The 23,701-nt window shown below is 38.9% G+C and overlaps 1 protein-coding gene across 1 annotated transcript in view; it reads right to left on the bottom strand.

Moving 5' to 3' along the window:
• The window catches only part of LOC140999528 (collagen alpha-1(XX) chain-like), a 42,114-nt gene that overhangs the window by 17,016 nt on the left and 1,397 nt on the right, over positions 1–23,701 (bottom strand). The window contains exons 2-13 of the mRNA XM_073469967.1: positions 21,393–21,501; positions 18,578–18,682; positions 11,904–12,047; positions 7,856–8,041; positions 5,680–5,877; positions 4,949–5,116; positions 2,615–2,734; positions 2,301–2,465; positions 1,863–2,021; positions 1,542–1,714; positions 788–917; positions 182–327 (exon numbers count right to left, since the gene is read on the bottom strand). Coding sequence (XP_073326068.1) covers positions 182–327; positions 788–917; positions 1,542–1,714; positions 1,863–2,021; positions 2,301–2,465; positions 2,615–2,734; positions 4,949–5,116; positions 5,680–5,877; positions 7,856–8,041; positions 11,904–12,047; positions 18,578–18,682; positions 21,393–21,492 — 1,794 coding nt within the window. The 5' untranslated portion in view covers positions 21,493–21,501. The remainder of the gene's footprint in view (positions 1–181; positions 328–787; positions 918–1,541; positions 1,715–1,862; positions 2,022–2,300; positions 2,466–2,614; positions 2,735–4,948; positions 5,117–5,679; positions 5,878–7,855; positions 8,042–11,903; positions 12,048–18,577; positions 18,683–21,392; positions 21,502–23,701) is intronic.

Below are 23,701 nucleotides of genomic sequence, written 5' to 3'. Positions count from 1 at the left end.
CTGCCCTGTTAAGTGGATGGTGGAACAGTTACTATGTTGTATTAAGCCTGTTACAAATCCTCACAGTAAAATTAAATCACAGTGAGTAACTGGAGCTGAGCGCTGACATACAACAGAATTAAAGGGGTAAGAAGGTATCACACACAAAACGAGAAGAGAGAAAGACAGACCCAGGTCTCACCTCCTTAGCATCATCAGGTTCTCCGTGGTTGAGTGCTGAGTACAGGATCATGTACTGTGTTGCACCGGTTGCTGTACCCCAACTCACTCGCAGCGTGCTGTAAGAGGACGGAGTCACCTCCAGGTTGGCAGGCATGGCCAGGGGTACTGATTGAGGGGACAGGAAGAGACAGAGCAAGATGGAAGAGAAAAGAAAGGATGAGGAAAGTTGAGAAACATCAGAAGTGGTTTGTAGTATAAAAACATCGGGTTTTTTAACAAACGAGACTGAAAACTAGTGACTAGAGTCGAGGACATGTTATACCTCATGCACCCATTTCAGACAGTTAGCACATTAATGCTTTTAGCAAAGGCAGCTACAGTGATGATTTTGGCTTTGAAAGAGTGTAAATTACATCTTTTAAAGTCAATTTGGGATCTCTGGGCTTCTGGAGACTTGGCTTACGTCAGAAGAGCTATATGGGGCATGTTGTCCCATCTACTTCAGTTGTTTTAGAGAATGTCTACATAACCTCATCTAACCTTCCATTCACATGGGGGTGAGTAGATAATGAACTTGGGTGGGTGAACTTAGAAATACAATATTTAGCAGTGATGTCAGTCTTACATGTAGTGACAGTTCCTCTGAGTGCCAGGCCAACATTGTCTTCATACACGGGGAAGATGGACACGTGGTACAGAGTCTGAGAGGAGAGGCCTTCCAGCAGCACAGTGGACTCGGAGCCGGCCAGTACCACCTAGAGACAAACCATCACTTAGTCCTTTGTCTGAACCAAAGGCATACAGAGAACACAATTTACATTTGAACTATTTTTCCATCCCACACAATTTTTTAAATAAACCAGAAATTGATACATCAAAGACACAAAGTTTCTGCATAAAGCACAATCCCTGATTAATGATGATGATGATAATTATGTTGAGAACCACAGCTATTAGAGAGTTATCAAACTGAATATTTTGCCATATTTAATCTTTTGTTCATTAAAAATTATCTGTCTCAGAAAACACAGTCTGCATATCAATGAGGGTTCCGACCGAAAGACAGAATAAGGCTCGACTAGTGGTGGCACTGGTGTTTCTCAGAAATAGGTCCCTTAGACTTTGGCATACTGAGACAAAGGGGTTGCTTTATTGAAGAGGACATGTTCTACATGTTTTGCTCCTTTTGTCCTTTCTGAGAGCACTGTCTATGCTTAAAGAGCAAAGTTTTCACACTGTTGTAAATTGTAATCAAGGAAAACACAATGTGAGGGCTGCTGGAATCTGCTGTTCTTCATGGTAAAGGTCTTATTTTGTTTAGATAACTGTGCTTGTGTCTCAAACGTAACACTGCAAAAATCATAAAGACAGACTCTGACCTCCTGTGGACTCTGACCCTCAGCGCTGTGGTAGACCACTCTGTACTGTTGGACTGGTTTAGCAGGATTGTTCCAGTGAAGCTTCACTTCTCTGGAGCCCAGTTCAGAAAACCGGAGATCAGTGGGACTCGGGTAGGAGAGGGCTGGGTCTGCTGTAGGTCGAGGCTCCATTCCTGGAGACACAGGAACAGGAAATAAGCACATTGGACTTCAATAAATATTCATAGCTTGAAGAACCATGTGCATGTGTCTGATGAGTAGGCAAGTGAAGACAGAGCTATAGACAGACAGGCATACTGTGTATTTAGAAAGACAGCTTACGTTTTGAGATGCCACGTTCCTCTATCCTCCCACACAGGATGTGGACCAGTCGTGCCACCAGTTTGCTGAGCAGAGGAAAGTCATTGACATTGTAGACATTCAGGTCCACCGGCTCCGACGCCACTTGTCTTAACTCAGCTTCATCAGCATTCTTTACACCTGAATGACACAAAGTTTTAAAATGGCTCAACTCATTTATTACAAATTTAGAAATTAGAACAAAATGTCTCTGAGCACCAAACAATGACAACATGAAATAAACTTTAACTGTAACAATTATAAACCACATCCCACTATAATTGGTTACACGGCTGAGTCCCTGACGCTTAATAAACAAAACAAGTCCAGATTTGCATGGTCCCATGATGCACTGAAAGTTAATAAGTTAAAGTTATTCAGTCTCTACATCCCCTCAAACGCTCTTCTTTGCAGTCTCACCTACAGCGATGATCTCCACGCCGGCATTCTTCAACCGGTTTGCTGCAGCAATGGCGTCATCCTGAGATTTCCCGTCGGTCAACAAGACCACGAAAAAAGGTGTGTCTGACCTCGCGCCTGCCTCAGCCCTCATGTTCTCCTCCATCACGTGGAGCAGAGCCTGGCCTGAGAGATGGACGCATTGTTACACACGGACAAACAGACATGCACTCTACAGTGTTTTATTGTATGTGATATACTGTACAATAAAAAAAGACGGTGTAAGGGCTCTCATTGAAACACATGAACACTAACAGTATCGACTGTGTGTTTACCTGTAAATGTGTTCCCTCCCTTATATCTGAAATTCCTTACTGCCTCAAGCAGCTGGTCTTTAGTGGTGAAGTTCTTGAGCTGCCATTCTGTGCGGGGGTCTCCACTGTACTGGGTCAGACCTTGGACAAAAACATATCATTACACAAGACTTTATTTATTTTTGAGGTACAGGCCAGGAAATGTAAATCTATTATAATCTAAGAGGCTAGTTTCAAAGGGACAGTTCTCCCAAAAATCAAAAATATGCATTTTTCCACCTACCTGTAGCGCTATTTATCAATCTAGATTGTTTTGGTGTGAGCTGCAGAGTTTTAGAGATATCGGCCATAGAGATGTCTGCCTTCTCTTGAATACAATCAAATTAGATGGCAGTCAGCGTTCCAGAAATCATGACTTGGTTTCTCAATATAGTCCACAGACCTTGTCTTGAGCAGTTTCATGAAGGAACTATTTTCTTTCTGTATCCCTGAGCAGGAGAAAATGTGCATCCATTTATGGACTAGAGGCTAGCTAATTAAGCTAACTTACATTGATAATGTTACCTGTTGCTCAGCCGGGGAGGACGCTATTAATGTTTACATCCTACACTGTCATTTTGGTAAAAACAAAACAGTTGTTGCATGAAAGTGCTCACAACAAGGTCTGTGGAGCTCCATTATATTCCAGGGCAGGTAGACATCTCTACGATATATAACTGCAAAACTCAGCGACTCACATCAAAACAATGTTGATGGATAAATAGCAATAGGTATGAGTAAAAATATGTATTACTTAAACCGAAACGTATATATTGACTCTAAATTGACTGAATTATATCACCTTCTCAAAGGAGCAAAATTAATTTATTTACAAGCAAACAATGCAGATTATGTCTTTAAAGCTAGACAATGCTCTTTAATAACTCATACAAACAACTAAAACAATGTAGTCTCAATAAAAAAATGCTATTTTTAGAAAATGTGGTGTGATTGCTGGTTGCTGAAATGTTGTGAAAGCTATGAAAGAAGCAACATCAAAAGGAGTATAAAAAGTAGGAATAGCAGGATTAAATGAAGAAAGCACAATTCAAAATATTTGTAGTGTTGAAAAAAGAAAGTCATACTCAGAGTCATTTCAAGTAGAATGTAATCTGTAAAGTGACTTGTAAGCTATGCTATCCGCGTCCACAGGCAACACGAAAAATATGGCAGGACATCTCCGCAGGCATCATAAAGAAGTAGACTTCTGTTAACCCAGCCAACTCTTTCGTCCTCACTTAGAGTTAAACTGCAACAACATTCAATTCGCCCTATAGGGGTATTTGTAGCATCAGACATAAAACCTTATTCAGTGGTGGAAAACCCTGGATTTAAGCATTTAATTAGCATACTGGACCCACGTTACCAAATGCCAAGCTGGTCGCATCTTACCATAAAGATGTTGCCCTCCATGTATGATAATGTGAAGGAAAAAGTTATTGGAGGTCTGAGCAGTGCAGATTTAGTGGCTTTAACGACAGATTGCCGGACCTCCAGAGCAACACAGAGCTACATGACCATCACAACACACTACATTAAGTGTGCACTCCTCACATCTGCTGTAAAGAGTAAACACTGCAGTTACAACAAAGAGTCACTAGATGGCAGGTACCCTCTATGACTTCTCTTCTTCTGTTTACAGTTAGTTTCCAACTGACTGGTGAAAAGTTAATGTTACATTTAAATTGTTAATAAATTATTCAAATTTGACAATAAGGCCTTATTGTGGTACACTGCAAACAAATAATGGAGATTATATCACTCACGTCACCATGTAGACCATCTTTTGAAATAAGAATTAACAAATTAAATGAGTTATCATGGCATAAAACCAATGATCCTAGACTAGACTAGTCATAGCCGTCTGTGCTAGAAGAAAAAAAACACACAAAAAAGATTGAGAATCTAATCGAATCGAGGATTTGGAGAATCGTGACACAACATAAATAAATGTAGTGGAGTAAAAATGCAAAAATTGTACTTTATATCTTAATATTTGTGTGTCTGTGTGCAGACACCAGTAACTCATCAAAAGAGGACAAATGAGCAGAAATAAGATCAATAGTTGAGCCATAGCCAAGCATTATAAATATCATAATAATCAGTGTTGCATAAAAAGAAACAGAAAAACAAACATCACATATCTTGACTTACTTTATACCCCTGAAACACTCTGTACCTCTGTAACTTGCAGTATGAATAATGACATGAATGGGACAGAGGAGACAGGAGACCCACTGTGTGGCACTGTGTCTACATGAATACAGCCCACAGAAGTGAAGAGCTGCACCAACACCAACACTCTCTGACCCTCACCTATCTGAATGTGATCTGGCCCGATGTGGAAGGGTGTCATCAGGCCCTCCAGGAAATCTCTGACCCGTCTGAAGTTGGTGCGTCCGATGCTCCAGGAGCCGTCCACCAACAGCATGATGTCTGCCGCTGCATCACTGTCACACTCAAATGGTTTCCTTGGAGACATACCTTAATAAACAGAAGAATGAAGCAAATAGTGTTCAGAGTTCAGAGACTTGTTGAGTAAAAGAGCCCTGAAGCTATTCAGGACCGACACCTTAATAAGTCACTACTTCAGTACTTTCCTTTCATTTGTCACCCATCTGTACATGAGTGTGTAAATGCATGGCTTCCCACCACGAAACAGATGGCTCGATGCATTTAGGTATGTAGAGACTACGTGTACATGTGTCGACATGGTGCATACATGAACATGCATGAGAAGTGTGTGTGTTCCCTTGGATTAAGACGGAGAGGACACATGTGCCCTGCAGCCCAACAGGATGGCCTGTCATTATCCTTTCCTTTACCTGACCCTCCCCTGTGTAAACACTGTCATCACAGATCAAACCAACACTTACTGCTCTCAAGCCTCTTGTTCCTTAACTCAGAAGAAGAGCCAAAGATGATGGTGGCCATACGTTCTTTAAGTGCTGTCATGTTTTGGTTCATTAGAATTTTAGATCAGCGTTACTGTCATGTTTTTCCAACAATGCACAGGTTACCTGTTTTTCCAACAATGCACAGGTTACCTGTCACCGGTTGGGTAATGAAGGGAGTCTTGCGGGGTTTCTCCTCGGCTGCTTTGCCCTGTGCTGTACCCTGCTCCTCCTTATTCTCAGCTTTAGAACGATCTCGCTCTTTTTCTTTCTTCCTCTTCCTCTTCTCTTTGGTGGCTTTCTCTGGGGCCTCATCAGGGAGCTGAGAGGGGGTTTCTGTTGTTGGGGCCTCTGGAGGAGAGAGGTAATGGCAAGCACAAGGGTGGGGTTAAAGTAAGATAAGCAAAGAAAGTTTAGGGGATCAGTTGAGGCTGTACGTGACAGGAAATATAGTGTTGACATTAGATCTATCTGACTGAAAAGGATCAAAGGGAAAAGTGAGAGAAAACATAATTTCCCTGTTAACACATAAACATTATTGTTTGATGATTCATGGCTTCATCTTTTGACTCCAGTAACAACCATTACTACCAAACCCCCAGGCCCTCCTTCATTTTCCTTCCTCCATCTTGTTCCAGCATTTGTTTTCTGTTTTCCACCTACTGTTGCTAGGCTGTCATTACTGAGTGTGCATTTGTCACAAAACGCTTTGGTGTTGGCATGTGTAAATACAGTCTACCATACCCACTGTTCACTGGCGCGCTTGTACTATACATGTGTGTTGCTAACATTTTTGGGCCTTGCCTCCTCATGATAGTGTTATAATGACAGGCCGTGGAAGATCAGGGCAAAAACATCAAATCTTCCCCCAGAGAGTTCTGTTGGAGGATTTATGTACTATCCCAAACAGACTGAAAATGTGGGTAAAATATCTGGACCCGCTCTGGAGTGGTTCTCATCCTATCAATCAAACAGAGAAGGCTTTGTTTTGATAGACTCATGCACCTCTTCAACTGTAGAAATAACATGTTATAGTATAGTATTAAGGGCCATCCACACCAACAATAGCTATAATGATAGCTACAACGATAACTATATTGATAACTATCCAGCATCCACACAGATGAATGACAATGTTCTGTAAACAGTGGTGCAGAGCTCCAGCTGTGTTGGCAGCTTAGGAAAATGGACATTGATGGCTGCATGTCATACAGAGAAACAAGAAACAAAAACAAAACTGAAGGATATGGTTTAACGAAATTCTTCAAAGATGGGAGGAGTTGGGAGAATCCAGCACTCTGTTACAAGAGTTGTTGTCTTTTGAAGACAAATTTTATTCATACTTTTGTATGAGTCAACATCAATCATCCGAAAGAGCATCAGTAAGGACAAAACTTCAGACTCCCCATCAGCACGAAAAACCACTTTGTATTAAAACTCAGGCAAAATTACTTTTTTTAATGTATAATTTGCAGCCTGACATTAAGTTAATCAAGCATTTAGTAAGTTGTGAATGTGACGTCCTGTAAATTCAGATGAATTTTGATTGACTGTCAGTGTTTCTATTGTTCATCAAATTACTCTGAAAGTGATCCTAAGGACATCGTTCACCACCGTTGTCATTTTTAAAATTATTTTAGTAAGCGTTCTTGGTGTGGATAGCCCTTCATTCAAGGATCAACTCAACACACAACATAGCTGCTTAACTGATGTGAGAAATTGAATGCAACAAAACTTGATGCAGTTGAACTCTTCTCTGGCCCTGAGTACTTCTCTATATAGATTGTTCAGTAGCTACTTAGGTCTTTTTTTTGGACGGTGGACTAAACTTTGAATAACACACAAAAAGTAGTTCAATCATCTTACTAACCAAATATTTCAGAGACCAGAGCAATGGATTTCTCCCACAGGGGATCAATAAAGCTCCGCAATCAGGCCTCTGACTAAGACAAAAATGATTTTGTCTGACCACTAGACTAATTTGTTAGCATAATATATAATCATTTTTTCTATATGCTTGGGTGTCTTTTTATGCTCTCACACTGTACTGGAAAATACTTGCTGATTGTGCTCCTTGCTATAAAAATAAAATTATCACTATCCATATTATTATACAACAAAACAACAACACAGATAATGTAATAAAGTCTGTCGCTTGGAGCAGAATGGATAATTACAGTGTAATAGTTTTACTTTCAATCCCAGACTTGCTACATCTTAGAAGAACTTAATGGACAAATCTCCACATGATTGTCCAGCTCATCAGCCAGCGTACAACTATCCCATTTATTTCATGGATGTAGTGTTATCATCTACTATCATGCACTACCTGTAGTAGTAGCAGCAGCAGCAGCTGCAGTGGTGGTGGTGGGGTCCGGATACAAAATCGTTGGTAAGCCCAAGAGAGCCTCTGTTACATCGTCAAGGTCTCCTGACCCTGACCCGCCAGGCAACAGCTTCTTCCTCTGCTCTCGGCTATCGCTGCGGATCATTTCTTCCTCCCGAAGTCCTTCCACTGCAAGACAAAAATGGCAGCTAAGGGAAGTGCAAATTAAAGTCATATTAATGACACGAGTACTGACCGACATACAGTACCCATCCATGGCTAATAAAAATCAGTTTGGCTGAATCCAAATGTCCACCCTCACCCACCCTGATGGACAGGCCTGAAGACTACAACAATAACAAGTAGTATGATTAGTTATACTTCTAATATTTCTGTATCATGAATATCAGTGAACATTATTTCAAGCCTACCAATTCAAGTAATGTTTTAATCAAGTAATTGTTTTACACTTTCATAAAAACTTCTGCAAAATCAAGTGGGTATCAAATTCATTGTGAGTAATTAAATCAGTAAAGTCTGGTGAAGTATGCACCCCAAGCAGACTCTCTGGAAGTTTAAAGAAAGTCTGCATGAAGCCTTTGTGTCTGAATGTCATATAGTATGTAAAATGTGTCAATTTCATTAAATGTGTATATAAATCCAATAACTGCAGTTACTACTTACTTTGCAAATTCAGATAACAAATTCCTTAAGCAGGAACTAGGTTAGGTTATTATAACAGAGTATTTGTACTGTGTGGTATTGCTACTCTTACTAAAGTAAAAGATGTGAGCAGTCTATCTACTACTGATAATCAGACAATGGTCTATGTGTAAACATAAACTAATAGTGTTTTACAGAGTAACTCACAGTACCATGATATACCCATGATAATGACAGTATGATGATTCTGAGATAAACGATACATTGCAAGACAAACATTTCATGATACATCAGAATACCTGTCTAACTGAAAAACACCAATAACCATAAAAAGGCTGGGATTAAACTGCAGGGATCACAGTATGTATTTATTCACTGCATTGTGGAGTCAGTTTCACAAAAGTTGACATGAACTGAGAGGAAACAATAGCTAGTCTTAGCTTAGTGTCACACATGGTGACTGTAACTTGTCCATGTCCGTGGGTGCCATCATTCAAATGTTAAATAGCCGTTAACTGGGAAAAGGCTGAGTTAAAATGTTTAAAGGAAGCATAAAACTATGGCTCACTAAATTCATAACAATCTGTGTAATTAAGGTTTACAGAAGATTACAACAAAAGAAGTTTTAATAAAAATATCAATATTTTGTGCCAATGTATCAAACATTGTATCGCAGGGGGAAGCAATATAATGTTTTGCTGTATCAAAAAGTGGTATTCCCCTAACTTTTGTGCAAAAGTGCTGCAGGGCTGTCTGAATGCTGATGATGCAACATCATGACTGGACTGCGGATTATTTGGAGAACATGTATTTGCAGACTGGATACAGCACAAGGTCTGTTTGAGATCAGAGAGACAAAACTGAACATGCTTGGGGTGAAGATAGAGCATGTTTGCTGTATGTTATATCACATCTCTAGCTGTTGGTAAATCATTGCCTGGAATTAACAGACAAGGTCAACAAAAGCAAATTGAGGGTGAAATTTCTAAGTGAGTAATTGCCGCAACATAGCAACCTTCTATCACTGGCTGCAAATAAGCACCGGGCCCAGAAGGGGTTAACGCAGATGGGAAAGGCGAAGACGCATCAGGAAGGAATTCCCAGACTGCCATCATTCCAACTTGACAGCCGGTGTTGGTAATCTCCAAGTTGACAAGTTTTTTCAGATCTGCCTGGACATGCCCAACCCGACACAGTAACCTATAATCACTAGTGCTGTTCGCAGCACAGGCTAAATCCACATATAATCTAACCCAAAAGGAGCCCCAAGAGAGTATCAATCAGAGTGTGACAGCAAAATGTTAAAAGTAAAAGGGGATCGACAGGAAGGAGAGGTGTGATGGGATTCACCGTCACTGTCAGGGGAAGTAACAGTGTTGGAGCCAGAGACAGAGATGTCTGAAATAACCTGAGGGACAATAGGAGTGCAAAAAAAATCACCACTTCCCACACAGAGCCTAATCCCCCAACACAGGTGTTGCTTCATTAAAATGTCTCCATACTACCTTTTTCTCCTCAGAAATTACTGGTTTTTACTGGCTTTTAAAGGGTAACTGTGTTTTTACTTGGGGGAGTACTTCTCTATATGTATGAAAAAACATAAAGTAGTATAAAGCATTTTGTGGCTCCAGAGGAAGCTGCATGAAATCTGATAAACTGCCTCCAGTGATGTCACTCAGTGTCTAAATTGCATTGTGGGTAATGAAGGTGCCAGGTTTTGAGAAGGAAGAAGAATGCTTTGAATAAGAAAGGTGATATCTTTGGTTCTGCTGGATCAGTTTTGAGTATTTGTTTTAAAACTGTCCACAATGACTTCAACAGTGTTATAGGAGCGTATTGCTAGACCAGTAGACTGCTTTTCAAAACTCGAATCACAAAGAAAAGCATTTTGAATCAGTCAGTAAATTGTCTGCTTTATCTAGCCTAACCAGGAAACATATCAACCAGTAGCCAGTTTGCACTGACACAAAGCGCATAGTTTTTTCGACAGTTTCAAGCTGATAGAATTCTTATAGGCATATAAATAAATAAACAGGATTATGAAAAAATGTGAGCTCATTCAAACATTAGACATTAAACTTGCATTTGTTTAAGTGTTCTTAAAAAGTACACTTAAACCAGTGTTGGGAAACAGTGAGCATGTGTAGTAGAGGTATAACTTGTGGGTTTTAAAGAGTTTTAAACCTTATTTTGTCACCAAACTTTTTCATCGGTTTTTATCAGATTTGACTTTTGATTCTATACATGCAGTTTTTATGTCCAAGTGAAAGAACTGTGGTGAAAAGACTGGAGGCGATTTTTCAGATTACATGCAGCTTCCTCTACAGCCACAAAAGACTTTTATACTTTTTTCACTAATGCAAAAGTACTCCCCAAGACTTAAGTTTAAAATTGGTGGAGTTACCCAAGACAGAAATACTCTCCTCTCTTCAAGCTGCTTGTCCTTAAATACAGTCACACAGTGTGGGTAGAAAGACTTAACAGACTGTGTCATTCTGCTGGTGAGGTTGCCTTTGTGAGCCACAGAGAAACAAGTGTTGGTGGGCAGATTTACAACCCAGGAACACACTTAGCTCATGTAAGTATACACAGGAAGTTCAAACGCAACCCACATTCAGCCTGTAATCTGGCTTGAGTAGAATTTATACCCACTCATTCTGTGTGTCTGTGCTTGTACATCTACTTGGTAAGATGGGCTGGGTGCTTGGAGGAAACACTGCAAACTCCAACAAAGAGTCAACAGATGGAATTTATTTTTTTTAATCTCTCGTCAGTGTTGTACATCACATCATGCCTGTGGAGTTTTATGTCCCCTGTTCTGTGTAATCCCACAGAGAACTGTGGACTAAGGACTGTAGCTTGTGTTGTGAATTCCACTTAATCAGAATTCAAATCAATGGATCGTAGATAAATTTAAATAATGATACCAGATGGTCTATATTAATATGCAGTCCCTCTCGCTCATACACATGAACAACCTAGCTCAAACCTCTTTCTCATTCCATACCCTATGTCTATTTCTTTCCAGTGCTTCATGTTTCTGCTGTCTGCCTTTCATTTCGGCTCACTGCACAAAACAGCGTCTTACTTTTTCTTGCCTCACAGTACATTGAGCACTGCCACTTAGATTTACCATCACTGTCTGAGATAGCTGAGTCTGCTATCAAGGGTATATACATACAGAAAGGACAGGATTTTTGTTCCTTTCTGCTCACCTGGTGTGCTTTATGCTTTAATGATACATTTCATTTTAGGAAATGAGCCTTGAATAAGCTCTTGAAGGTAATTTGTTCTCTTTGTACTCGATGACCCCCTTCCACCTCCAATTTCCTCTTTCTTCTCATCTAACCTTTCTAATTTCTCCCATTCCCTTCACTGTGTTCCTTACTGGTGAATCGTCGTTTTGCCAGAAGTTTCTCTGTAGTCCCATTGAGCACAAGGACTTGGAGGGCGTATTCCTGACTGGCGTCCAGTCCAGCCACCGTCGCCCGGCCCCGTGTAGTGGTCAGCATCAGCTCTGGCTGTGGCACCTCTGGAAAAGACGAGAACTTTGGTTGAGCAATGACTGCCTGGGTACAATACAGGATGAAGTCTAAAGGGAATGTCATGGATCCTGACATCACCTCAGACCTTTTTTTAACACAAAAGCATCAGGAATACACTGGAGAAAGTCTGTATTTTACTTGAGTTAACCTTGTTACCATTACAACAAACACTGGTAGGAACTTTTCCTTCCTTCCTTTTATGAGCTCATAAAGCAGGACGGACAAGACAACACAGCACAGCACACTTACAATGTCTGATGATTGAAAATGATTTTTAAGTGTTATTTACAGTACATTTTCATCTCCTTTGTGACGTCCGTCCTCACTCTCTGACTCTTTCCCAAAAGTTTTAGCAACAGGCAACAAAATGAAGAGCACAGTAACCTTGAGTAAACTTGTGGATTTTTCAAGGTTTGAACATTGTTGAGAACATTTGGGACAATGTAAGTACATAACTCAACAATATAAATAACAAAGGTCTAGTCATTTTAAGACATTTTTATGCAGAAATCTTACATATTATATCTGTAAGTGCCCTACTAGATTATGCTGATTATTCCCAGTAATAGTCGTATTAGACTGGACAAAAACCTGAGAAGTCTAAACAGTGAAACATGGAGTGCATCCTTATGTCCATGTACATAAACCCAATTTATAACAAAAATGAAAGTTAGTTTTCTTAGTTTTCAGCATTTGCTGTAATCCCACTAACCACTCTATCTGGTCCTCAACTTTTTTTCCCCCTATACAAATGATACACCGCTTCCTATTTTGTCCTTCACATGACAGATGTATGTTGAAACCTGCTATTCTTTTTAATGTATTTTCCAGAGTGGTACCCTAAACTTCAAGTCTTATGTTGGACTGAATCCTCTCTCTAAGCCCCCCTATGTCTCTTTTAGACGTGCCTGGGCTTAGCTGCATAGTGTGGAATGGTAGATAAGACGGTGACAGGGAAAAAACAATGTTATGGAAGAAATTAAAGGGGCCGGAAGAATCACAGATATGAAGGAGGAGGGGAGGAGAGGGAGCCACATTCTTATCCAAACCTTCACCTGTGAAGCAAGAGAGCTGACACGTTTGTGGCAGTGCTGAGATGAAAAGCACCTTCACACCACATTTTTTGTGCTGTTTCAAGCTAGAGGAGGAGCAATCCAGGCTTGCACTCAAGAATATCCATTTGATGACAGACTTCTATTAATGGAGGAAAAAGGCTGCACTTCAACTTGTCTCTTTTGCAACAAATACTGTATTTTTTGGTCTGTCTTTTAACTAGTTTTAACACAACAGCATACAGGTTTTTCCAGAACATGAAAGGTTATCGTGCCTTTTGAAGGGGTATACAGCAAGTCACGCAGCATTTTATCTGATGTTGCAATGCTATCTTTTCTTCTTTCCTATGTTTTCTTTTCTTTGTTGCTATCTGAGCCAACGGCAGAGACACTCCTGCTTATGATGGCAGTCATGATTCCAAAACTGAAGAATCCAAGGCTGTGTCTCAAATAAAATAATAAAATAAAGGATGGGAAATGTGCAGAATTGAGAAGATAGGGAGAGATTTCATACACAGCCAAAGAATTTACCTGATCAATCAGTGCTCATGATTATCAAATCTCTTAAAGAGGGAATCTTTTTCTAATAGACTCAAAAAGAGTGACACATTTCTAGGCATAAATAAAGTAAATGCATACTATCTACTTCCTTTGGAAAGTAATCCTGTCTCCACCATGATCTAGTAGTCTAATAGTTTTGTGTGCGTGTGTGTGTGTGTGTGTGTGTGTGTGTGTGCGCATGTGTGTGCGTGCGCATGTGTGTGTGTGTAGTTAAGGGAATCACGACAAAAATTTCCTTATACAATCTTGTGTTGCATTATGACAAATTAATCTTGATTCTTAAACCTTATAAAAACCATTGAGTTGAAACTTGTATCCAAACTGCTTTTCCACCAAAATTAGCGGGTCTACACAGGTTTTTTAAACGTGGATACACCCGCTAAAAATCGACTATTGACCCACTTCCCACAGGCAAGGCAGCCCGTTTGTGATTTTTATGTGAAGCTTCACGTTGTAAGTCACTGACGTCATGTTTCATGTCATGAATGCGCCATAAATAGTTGTAACAGAGGAGAAAACAACAACAGACCCATTGTGAAAGAAAGGCCTGTTAAACAGTGGATAAATTATTTTGAGCGTCACAACCCCTGTGAAATGACTCATTTCACTGTCATAATTTGAGCCATTTTGCACACAAAAGTCTGATCTTAACGGGTTTAAGTGGGATTTTTGATCAGTGGAAAAGGGGTACAATATGCATTTAATTACCTCCACCAAGGAGATATTGTTTTTAGCTGTTTGTTTAGTTTGTCAACTGGACTACACAAAAACTACTGAACAGATTTCCACAAAACTTGGACGCAGAATAGACCTCATTAATTTTCTCAACATTTTCTTTAATATCCCAGGGAAAAATACATGGATCTTGAATTTACAAAAAGGGGTATTTAGGTGGCTGGTATCTCTGAATGAGTACAATTTGATCTAATGAGCTCAAATGATGGTTAAGCAGTTAAGGGTGCTTTAGAATTTAGAGCGATACAGGGCTAGTTCGACATTAGATTAGGCCTGACTGAATTAAGGGGGACTTTTGGGCCTTGCTCTCTACTGAGTGTTACTCAAGTTCAACAATGATTATTCAGAACCATTACACAGTAAGAGGGCTACAGAAAGAATAGCATGAAGCAGTTGAACGCATAAAAGTAAGGTTATTTCAAGCTGTGCCACTGCACTGCTGCCTTGTCCAGAGAAAAGGTCTCTGATTGAACTGTAATTTGCGGTAAAATTGAGGTTCAGAGCATTCATGACACAGCCGCCACAATCTTTTTACCATATGAGTTTTTGATCTGAATCAGACAATCAAAGAAAAATGACCACTAACTGCACCCAGGTTTATACAGGCCTGAGAGTCTACTCATAACCCACCAATTCATTGCTTTTACTTGAAGAGGTCATTATATTATTTGATTTGGGAACCTGGCAGGGATTTTCTCTAGTGCTGAGAAGTTTGAATGTTATGTCTTCATGGTATACAATGTCGTCCTTTTGCTTTTGCTCCTACCGTTTGAGTTTATTATATTAATTTATTTGTTTTGTTTATTTTACCTATTTGATTTATTTCCATTTCTTTATTTTGCTTATTTTATTAATTGTTTTCATTACTTCTGTTCTTCAGTTATTTGTTTCAAACTGTTTAACTATAAATGCCATTTATTTCATTTGTACAGTTTGCTTTGTTTTGTCAAAGCACTTTGTAAACTGTGTTTTTAAAAAGTGCTTTATAAATAAAGTTTATTATTATTATTATTATTATTACCATAATATATCTGACTTTTGATTCTTTGAGTTGAGTTGCACATTTTTTAGGCGACAAGAGTGTTGGGCATGCCTACTGGATCTGACTTCATGAATATAGTGGATGTAAACCACTGATTAAGTGCTTTATCTTTCATACTGTGATATTTGTATTGAATTGTTTTTCCAGAAAATAAACAGCCAACACACACAGTAGACACTAAAAGGCACTCAAAACAAACCAAACTTTAGCAACGAGTGCACCAAACTCCACAGACAGCCAGGTATAGTATCCCGAGGCTAAGGAGCACTCAGCACAAGCCTCCAAGTGGTTTCCTGGCATACCTGTGCAGACCCAGTACATACAGAATAGAAAAAAAGTCTGCAAAATATTATTTTTTGCCAGCACTAACTTGCCCATTCCATTCCTATTCAACCACAGGAGCATTAATGAGGTTGTGCATTGATGTTGGGTGATTAGGCATGGCTCACATGTGACTTTCTCATTCATTCCAGTGGTGTTGGATGAGGTTGATGTCAGGGCTTTGTGAGTTCCTTTAGACAAAACTGAAAAAAATACTTCTTAATTACTTTGTTTTGTGCAGGATGTCATTGTCATGTTGAAAGAAGAAAAGGCCTTCCCCAAACTGTTACTATACTGTTGTCTGAAACACTATTGCACGCTGTAGCATTTAGATTTTCCTTACTTGGAAGAAAGGCCAAAGGCCATACACAAAGGTACGTGGACAAGGGAGTACAGATAATTCGGCACATACACTGTATCTTACACAAAGATTGTACAAGTATAATGCATTATCACTTTAGAACACCTAAGAGTGGCATGACAAATCAACATGGGAGTGAAAATCACAAATGAAAACTCCAAAAACCACAAATGTGGGGCTAGTGAAGCAAGGCAAATCAAAATACTCAACAACAGGGGTGTATCAGTACGTGTATTTGTCCCTGCATGCACTCTTACGAAAGAATACGTCTGACTGTCACGCTATGGTAAGAGCATAGAGTACATCAGTGGATGAGAGTATAACCATTCTGATCGACACTTCAGTCCAGTATGTGGGAGTATTGCACCAAAAAGCTGTTTTCCAGCCGCTATTCAAAATCAAAAGCAGACGAATATACAACAAATCAAGACGAAGAAGTGAACATGATTGACTATGGAGTGCTGCAGAAAGAGTCCTAAAATCCTGAAATAAGTTAGCATTTTTGCACTTCCGGTTCCTTTGCCTCGATGTCATCGGGTTTTTTGAATTGGTTTTCAGTTACATACCTGAAATAATGGTGCGTTCCATTGTACTTGGAACTCTGAAAAAAAAACGACCACCGACACGGAAAAGTACAACGGAACAGCCATCGGAATTCCAAGTCGGTGACTTGGGCAAGATCTGCATAGCTCGAGTTCGGTGACATATACAAAGATGACATCACAGCAGTATGGCGACGGACATAGTAAACAATTACTTTTTACCTCTTCATCAATTTTTACCTCATATAGTGTTTGCTTGTGAAACGTGCAGTAAATACAATTCATAGTTATCGTTTTCACTTTCATTCAGTTGATCTGTGTGCAAATAGAAGACTTTGACAGTCTGGGTTATGAGCCTACTCATCCTGTCTTTTTTTAAGTGCCCTGAACTGTTAAATCAGCTGCTGTGGTTGCTTGTGACAACATCCGTTTGTAGCGAGTGTCCATGTTTTTCCGAGCAAATACACCAGAACACTTTTGGATTGAAAGTCGGAAATACTCACTCAGAAATTCAGACTTCCGACTTGCAGTAAAACGCACAATAAGGTCTGTGGCTACCACAAGGCCAAGATATTTTTAATGTTTTGTTCTACAACATAAAATACGTCTGTAAATATTCCACCTTGAATTATGAAGTGTTTCCATATGTAAAAAACAGCGGTTGCTAACAAGTGGCTAAATGACCGCATGGACATCAAACGTCATCATACCGAAAATGAAGACTCATCTACTCACTAGTCCGGTTTTACAGGCCGACTTTAGTTTCAAACTATTCTTACTCGAACTTTCAAACTTGTAGACTGATCAATTTATACTAAAGTGGCAATAGTGTAGTAGAAGGTTTATTGGTGTTGACGGTGAAGTCACGCGACTGCATTGTAGTTTGTCCAAAGCCATGTCAGCTTTTCACTTCTGGAGGTTGCGTTAATGCTTCAAAAATCATTATAGTGGGGTTCAACTGTGAAGATTATCTTGCTGAAAAAAAACATGCAAGTATCATAATCATGTGGTTGCTCTGCAACAATCCAAAATCCAATTGAAAAATCCCATAAGGTTTTGTCGAGGGAACCAGGGCGATGCTAACTTCCCTTTTGCACTCTGTACACTACGGCCATTTCAAATGACACACTGGAGCAATAGGACTAGTCTCAGAGCAGGACGGTGTGTCGGCGTTGTATGTCCATTGATTGCGAGTGGAAAGACGTTGAACACGCTAAAAAACAAAACAGTACAACAACTTCTCCCTGCTGCTTTGCCTCTAAATGAGAACGCTGACATTACCAATTCACTTGGCATTTACATCATATCTACGTTTGTTTATTATCAGCCTTACATAAAAATGTGACCTACGAGAGAGCAGGGCTTCAGACAAATTTTTTTTACATCGGTTACACTGGTGCGCCTTACATTTTCATTTAGGTGTACCACCCCAAAATTTAGGTGCACCCAATAAAACATTATAATCTAACTTCTTAACAAATTGTGTAAATGATGGTAAACAGGAATACAATTGGTCAAAGGTAACTGTCTACACACCTAGTTGGTGTTTGTCAAAAATATTTTTATAGACTACATTTCTTTAATCTGATCTTAATTAGGCGCACCAGTGCGACCAATGAAAATCTTAAATCGCACTTGACAGATTTTTGGGTGTGTGATGATGAAAACAGTCGCACCCTGGAGCCCTGGAGAGTGTATGTTCACTGTTTACTGCTCAATGCTAACAATCTCAGATGGAACTGAGCACTGTTACACCCCTTCTGAACAAACATTGCTTGCTTCCTCAAATGTATAGAACAATTTCTTGCACAACTCCAAAGTATCATATATCTTGTGATATCTACTTATTGTAAATACTTAAGTGATTGTTATCAACACTTGAACAGAGGCTGGGAGGTCTCACCTGAGATGGGTCTCACTCGGACCTTGTAGCCCTGAACGGGTCCATCAGCCTCCTTCCATTTCATCTGCAGTCTGTCCTCAGACAGGACCGTCAGCTTAAGACGACCTTGATATTCACAGAGACAAAAATGACAAGTTTTAAAATGTATATGTGTGCATGAGGGCTAGTGAAGGATTTGAGTTGAGAGAGAGAAGAGAGAATGACAGTTGCAGACTTTTCAAAGATCAAAGAAACAAGCTGTGAAACTGTCTTCATTCAGTTTCACTCACTTCCTTCTCCAAAAATAAAATCCATGTCTTGTTTCTACTTCATCTACATAATTTCCAGCAGGGATTTCCCCACAAGCAGTGTCTTTCATGTCTCTATCCTCCCGCCCTCCATCCATCCCTCTCTACAGCTGCCTCTTCATCCATCAAAGCATGCCCTGTCCTCTTGTCTGGTATAGAAACAGGAACAGGACGCTGGTCAGGGACTGGAGGGTTAAAGGTCATGTCAGAGGAACGTCACAGAGTTACAGTGTGTCAGGGTTTTGTATGTAGTATGTAGCAGGGTAAAAGATGGAGAGGAAGATGAGGGGGGTGGGAGAAAACGGAAGCAAAGAAGACATGAACAGCATGAATCACAGAACTTTGTCTTCATGCTTTTGTGGACGTATGACCCTCAGCGCTCAACAGATCCTGACAACATGTATGTATGTATGTATGTATGTATATGTGTGTGTCTGTATATTTGGGCCAGGGGCCTCTGGAGGGTCCTCATCTTCTTGGGTGCCTGACAGAGGATCAGATAGTGACTGATGGGGATTAGAGAGACTGAGGTCAAGGTCCAACAGACCCACTAACAAAAACAACTTTTCCACACAAGCAGGCAGACATTCAGACAAGAGGAGTAGTTGTGTTGTACTTCCTGATTTATTGGATAAGAGCAGCTGGTCATGGCCATCATCTTTTGTTCAGTGCTGAAATAATAAGCCCTTTGAGTCTTGCAGATTGTTTCTTCTATGAAATGTAGGATAAAGTAACCATGAAAGACAATATATAGATTGCAAAATTATACAAAAGCATGCCTTTTGCAGCAGTAAAATATATATATTAAAAAAACAGCTTAGTAATTAAATATGTATTATTATTGATATTCAAATGCTATTCAATTGTCAAGTGGTGTAGCCTGTGGATCAGTATGAGTGAGTGTTTCAGTAGTTTGTTCATATCCAAATGAATTCTGACATATATGGTTACAGGCTTTGTCCACTGGAATTCTTCCAAGATCATTTTCATAATCTTAACCTGCACAAACGTTTGTGAGATCTGATCATGAGCATAATCAACCGAAAACTGCCACATAACTTTCATTCACAAAATGTCATTAAAAAGTAAAAACAGTCCTGCCATCAAAAATCAGCAGGCCAAAATAGCAAGTTTAGCAGTCAAAGTTAAGTAGTGTTAGAGGATCCAGAACACTTTAAAAATACAATACTACAGCTGTCAAAAACATGTCATCAGAGCTTGACTGCAACAGTCACAGACATAAAGAGGGATGATCTGACACAACGTCAGAGGCTAAAATCATCTTTATAAAGCAAAGTGCCCCATGATAAATATGAGAGGCGGTCAAAAGGATGTGACAGTCACTGAGATTTCCGTTGTCTTGCAGCTACTGAAGTGTAAATGTTGCTGTTCTGAAATGTGTCAATAAAAATCATAAAATCTTAAAAAACTTGCAGTGAATTTGCATACCACAATGATGATGGTCCATAAACAGAATATTTATTTTGCACTGGGTTTCTTTTGGGTATATATTATATATCACATTATTTTGGTATCATGTTTAAACTCTGAGTATTACTGGTATGACAGATAATTCTAAATATGTGTACAAGAAAATTGGAAAAGTAATATGTCCGTACCAGTGTTTCCTGCATGAAGCCAATTGTATTGTATAAGCTTGAAATGTGCTTGTCCTCGCCCCTGTATAATGGACACACAACGGTTTACTCAAAAGTGGCCAAATAACCTTGATTTTGGACTCTTATTCATAATTTTGCATCATCATCATTGACAGCTGTTGAGTCACACAACTGTAATTTTTGCATTTATAAAATGCATAAATTGGCATGGATTGTTAGCAGAGAAAAGTGTAGGCTTAATGCCATTGACTCTACTTTTATAGTTTAATTGTTGACTTTCTTAGGGAACTATATTGTGGATAATTAACATGATAAAAAAATTTTGAATAAAAATATTGAGGCTAAAAATATACACAAAAAGTGTGGATACTGGTATTAAAATACATAAAATCATCCAATTGTGTTATATGTCAGGACATTTCGGTTGCTAACCTTACCAGTTACAATTAAACATTTTCCTATATGATACAGGTAGCTAAAAAGCTAGCATCGCTAGCAGTTTGCCTTTTACAAGAAGAATAAAGCTATTACAATGCTACATTACGATTTATTTTCATAATATCTCACATTTCATTTGTGAGATTTCTTAACATTGTGTACACTGGTTACAGTAATAAAAAATAAATGTCTCCTTTCTAACATTGCTAAAAGTCTGTCCCACGTCTTTTTCAAGGAATAATATAGTGGTATATTTACCACCACATTTACACCATAAAAGGCAAAAATAACAAAGTAGTTGCTTATGTGTCATTTTATTAATTATAACATTAGCCAAACATAGACCCTAAGAGATACTTACCACCAACGGCTAACCACAATGCAACACATCATCATCTCTTGCTGTGCAGGTTACATACTCTCCTGTTAGTAGTAATCAAATAGTTATAATAGTCATGAAAGACAGTCTACCTTGGCCATGGACCCCTGAGGACAACAGCAAGAGGACACTGAGCAGGAAACGGAGCATTAGCCAGAAAGATGATGGTGAAGAATGGAGGTGAGGAGACATGAGTTTAGCCTAGAAAAATAGAAAACAATGCTATGAATATTCATATCATTATTCATTTTTGTATTCATTAATATTTCATAAACTAAATATCAAATAGCTAAGTAAATAAAAAGCCAACAAAAAATGCCAAAACCAAGTGGGTAACCCAAAGTAATACAGCAAGGATACCATAAGATGTGACTGGCTTGTGTGTGAAAACCTCATACCTCCTGTCAATAGACAGAAATGAAATGGCAACAATTTGTTTTGTTAACTGAGTCACAGTAGATTATATATTTGCAGCTTATTTTTATTCCATGAGAGCAGACTGAATATCTTTGGATTTTGGACTGTTGGTCAGACCAAATAAAGAATTTGAGTATGTCAAGTTGAAGCATTAATCATTATATGCTGACAAATACGTATACCGTATAAAAGAAATGATCAAGTAAATAATCAACAGATTAATTGACGACGAAAATAATGAAAATTTTGCATTTTTGAAAAGAATCAGGTTCCAAGCCATCGTGACAGGCTGCACTTAAAATCTTTTCGTAAAATTTAATTTTGGTAAAAATAAAAATTAACTGGCACCATGAAATGTAACCCTTCACCTTTTCCCATGGGAACTCTTTTATGGCTGACACAGACCACAGGTGCTCCTGTGCATGTCCCCATTACAGACCCTCAAACTTCACACAGCTAATGACATACACAGGGCTGTAATATTAACAAACACACAGCACTTTAAGAGGCCATAAAACTAACACGCCTCTGTCTGAGAGGGCCAACAGTGAACAGTACACAGTGTGCACATACTGCTAAATAAAATGTTTGATGCATATTCTCTCAAAGATTATCTGCAAGACTGTCATGAATAGAAAGGTTAAATGACAACAGTTGATTTTTACATTTCAAAGGCCTGACTCAAACAAAATAAAGCAAAATGTACTCCATTAATTTGAAATACACAGGAAAATCACTGTAAAATGATTATAAACTGTGTAGGCAGAAGCTCTTTAGAAAACAAGGGCAAAAAATCTGACATTTGTTCTTGGTGAATGAGAACATTGTTCAAGAAAATGCAGACAGAACAAAGCTACAGTTAACTGTCTGCTAGTTCAGCTATCATACAGGAGTTCAGACCAGTGACGGTGGGCGAACAGAACTAGGGATGCAGCGGTATACCAGTTTTGACGTGGTATCAAAATTGACCGTTATCATCCTGTGTTCCTTTTTCTTATTTAAGGTGTTGACTTCTGCTACATATAAAACATATATATTACATTATATTATATATTATATATATTTCAAGTTTATATGCAGTTCTTTTAAAGGCCATTGTAAGTGAAAATAATAATAATGAAATATTAAAGGGACAATCAAGGACAGGTGATGAGAAATACAACACTGAACAGCTATAATGACAACATGAAAAACACTGTGTGCCTGTTAAAACTCTTTCATGTCATGGCACAATATAGAATAATTTAGTTTGAAAAGGTTTGATTTTTCAAAAGACAACATTTAATTTGTACTATCAGTCAAATGCTTGATGTTTTGCTTTAAATTTGTACATTCATGAGTTCCTGTCTGAGCTTTCGACTTGTATTTTAGATTTACCTAATAAATGGACAGGCCACCCTGAAGAGAGTTGAAGAGAACCTGACTGCCTGAAGGCTTTTCAGACCAACTGATATACAGCCACAATGTGCAGTATGTGACGTGACTATATTGCTCTTTTTTTGTTTCTCACGTTTCACATGTACCTGCTTGCCTAAGTGTTGCCAAGTCGGAGTTTAAACTTGAGCCGTATGTTGTGCATACCACTCTGCCTGACAGACAGACAGACAGAGAGGAAAAGATGTGTATTGTTATGAAATACCAATGGAAATGTTGAGATGTTACATAAGCGAAAGAAAAAAATTTAAAGAAAACACACTTCACTTTGGAATTAGCTGCCTCTGCCAGTTTTACAACGTTTTGAGTCATCTGAATGTTTTGAATAAACTCATACGAGTTTACACAATTGACATTTACTATACAGTTAACTTAATAGACCACGAGGTTGTCGCTATTGTGAGAAATGAGAGTCTGTTTGGGAAAAGTCTGTTTATCGTCAATACATACTATACATTGCACTTTCATTTACAGCTTGACGGATATATCTGTTGGTCGATATTATCTGCTTTCAATATTAGGAATATAATAATGCACAAAAAAGATGCTT

The sequence above is a fragment of the Pagrus major genome, chromosome 7 (genome assembly GCF_040436345.1).
Source record: "Pagrus major chromosome 7, Pma_NU_1.0".
In the NCBI taxonomy this organism is placed as follows: Eukaryota; Metazoa; Chordata; class Actinopteri; order Spariformes; family Sparidae; genus Pagrus; species Pagrus major.
Note: the sequence above shows the minus strand (reverse complement) of the source record. Positions and strands in the feature narration are given on the sequence as shown.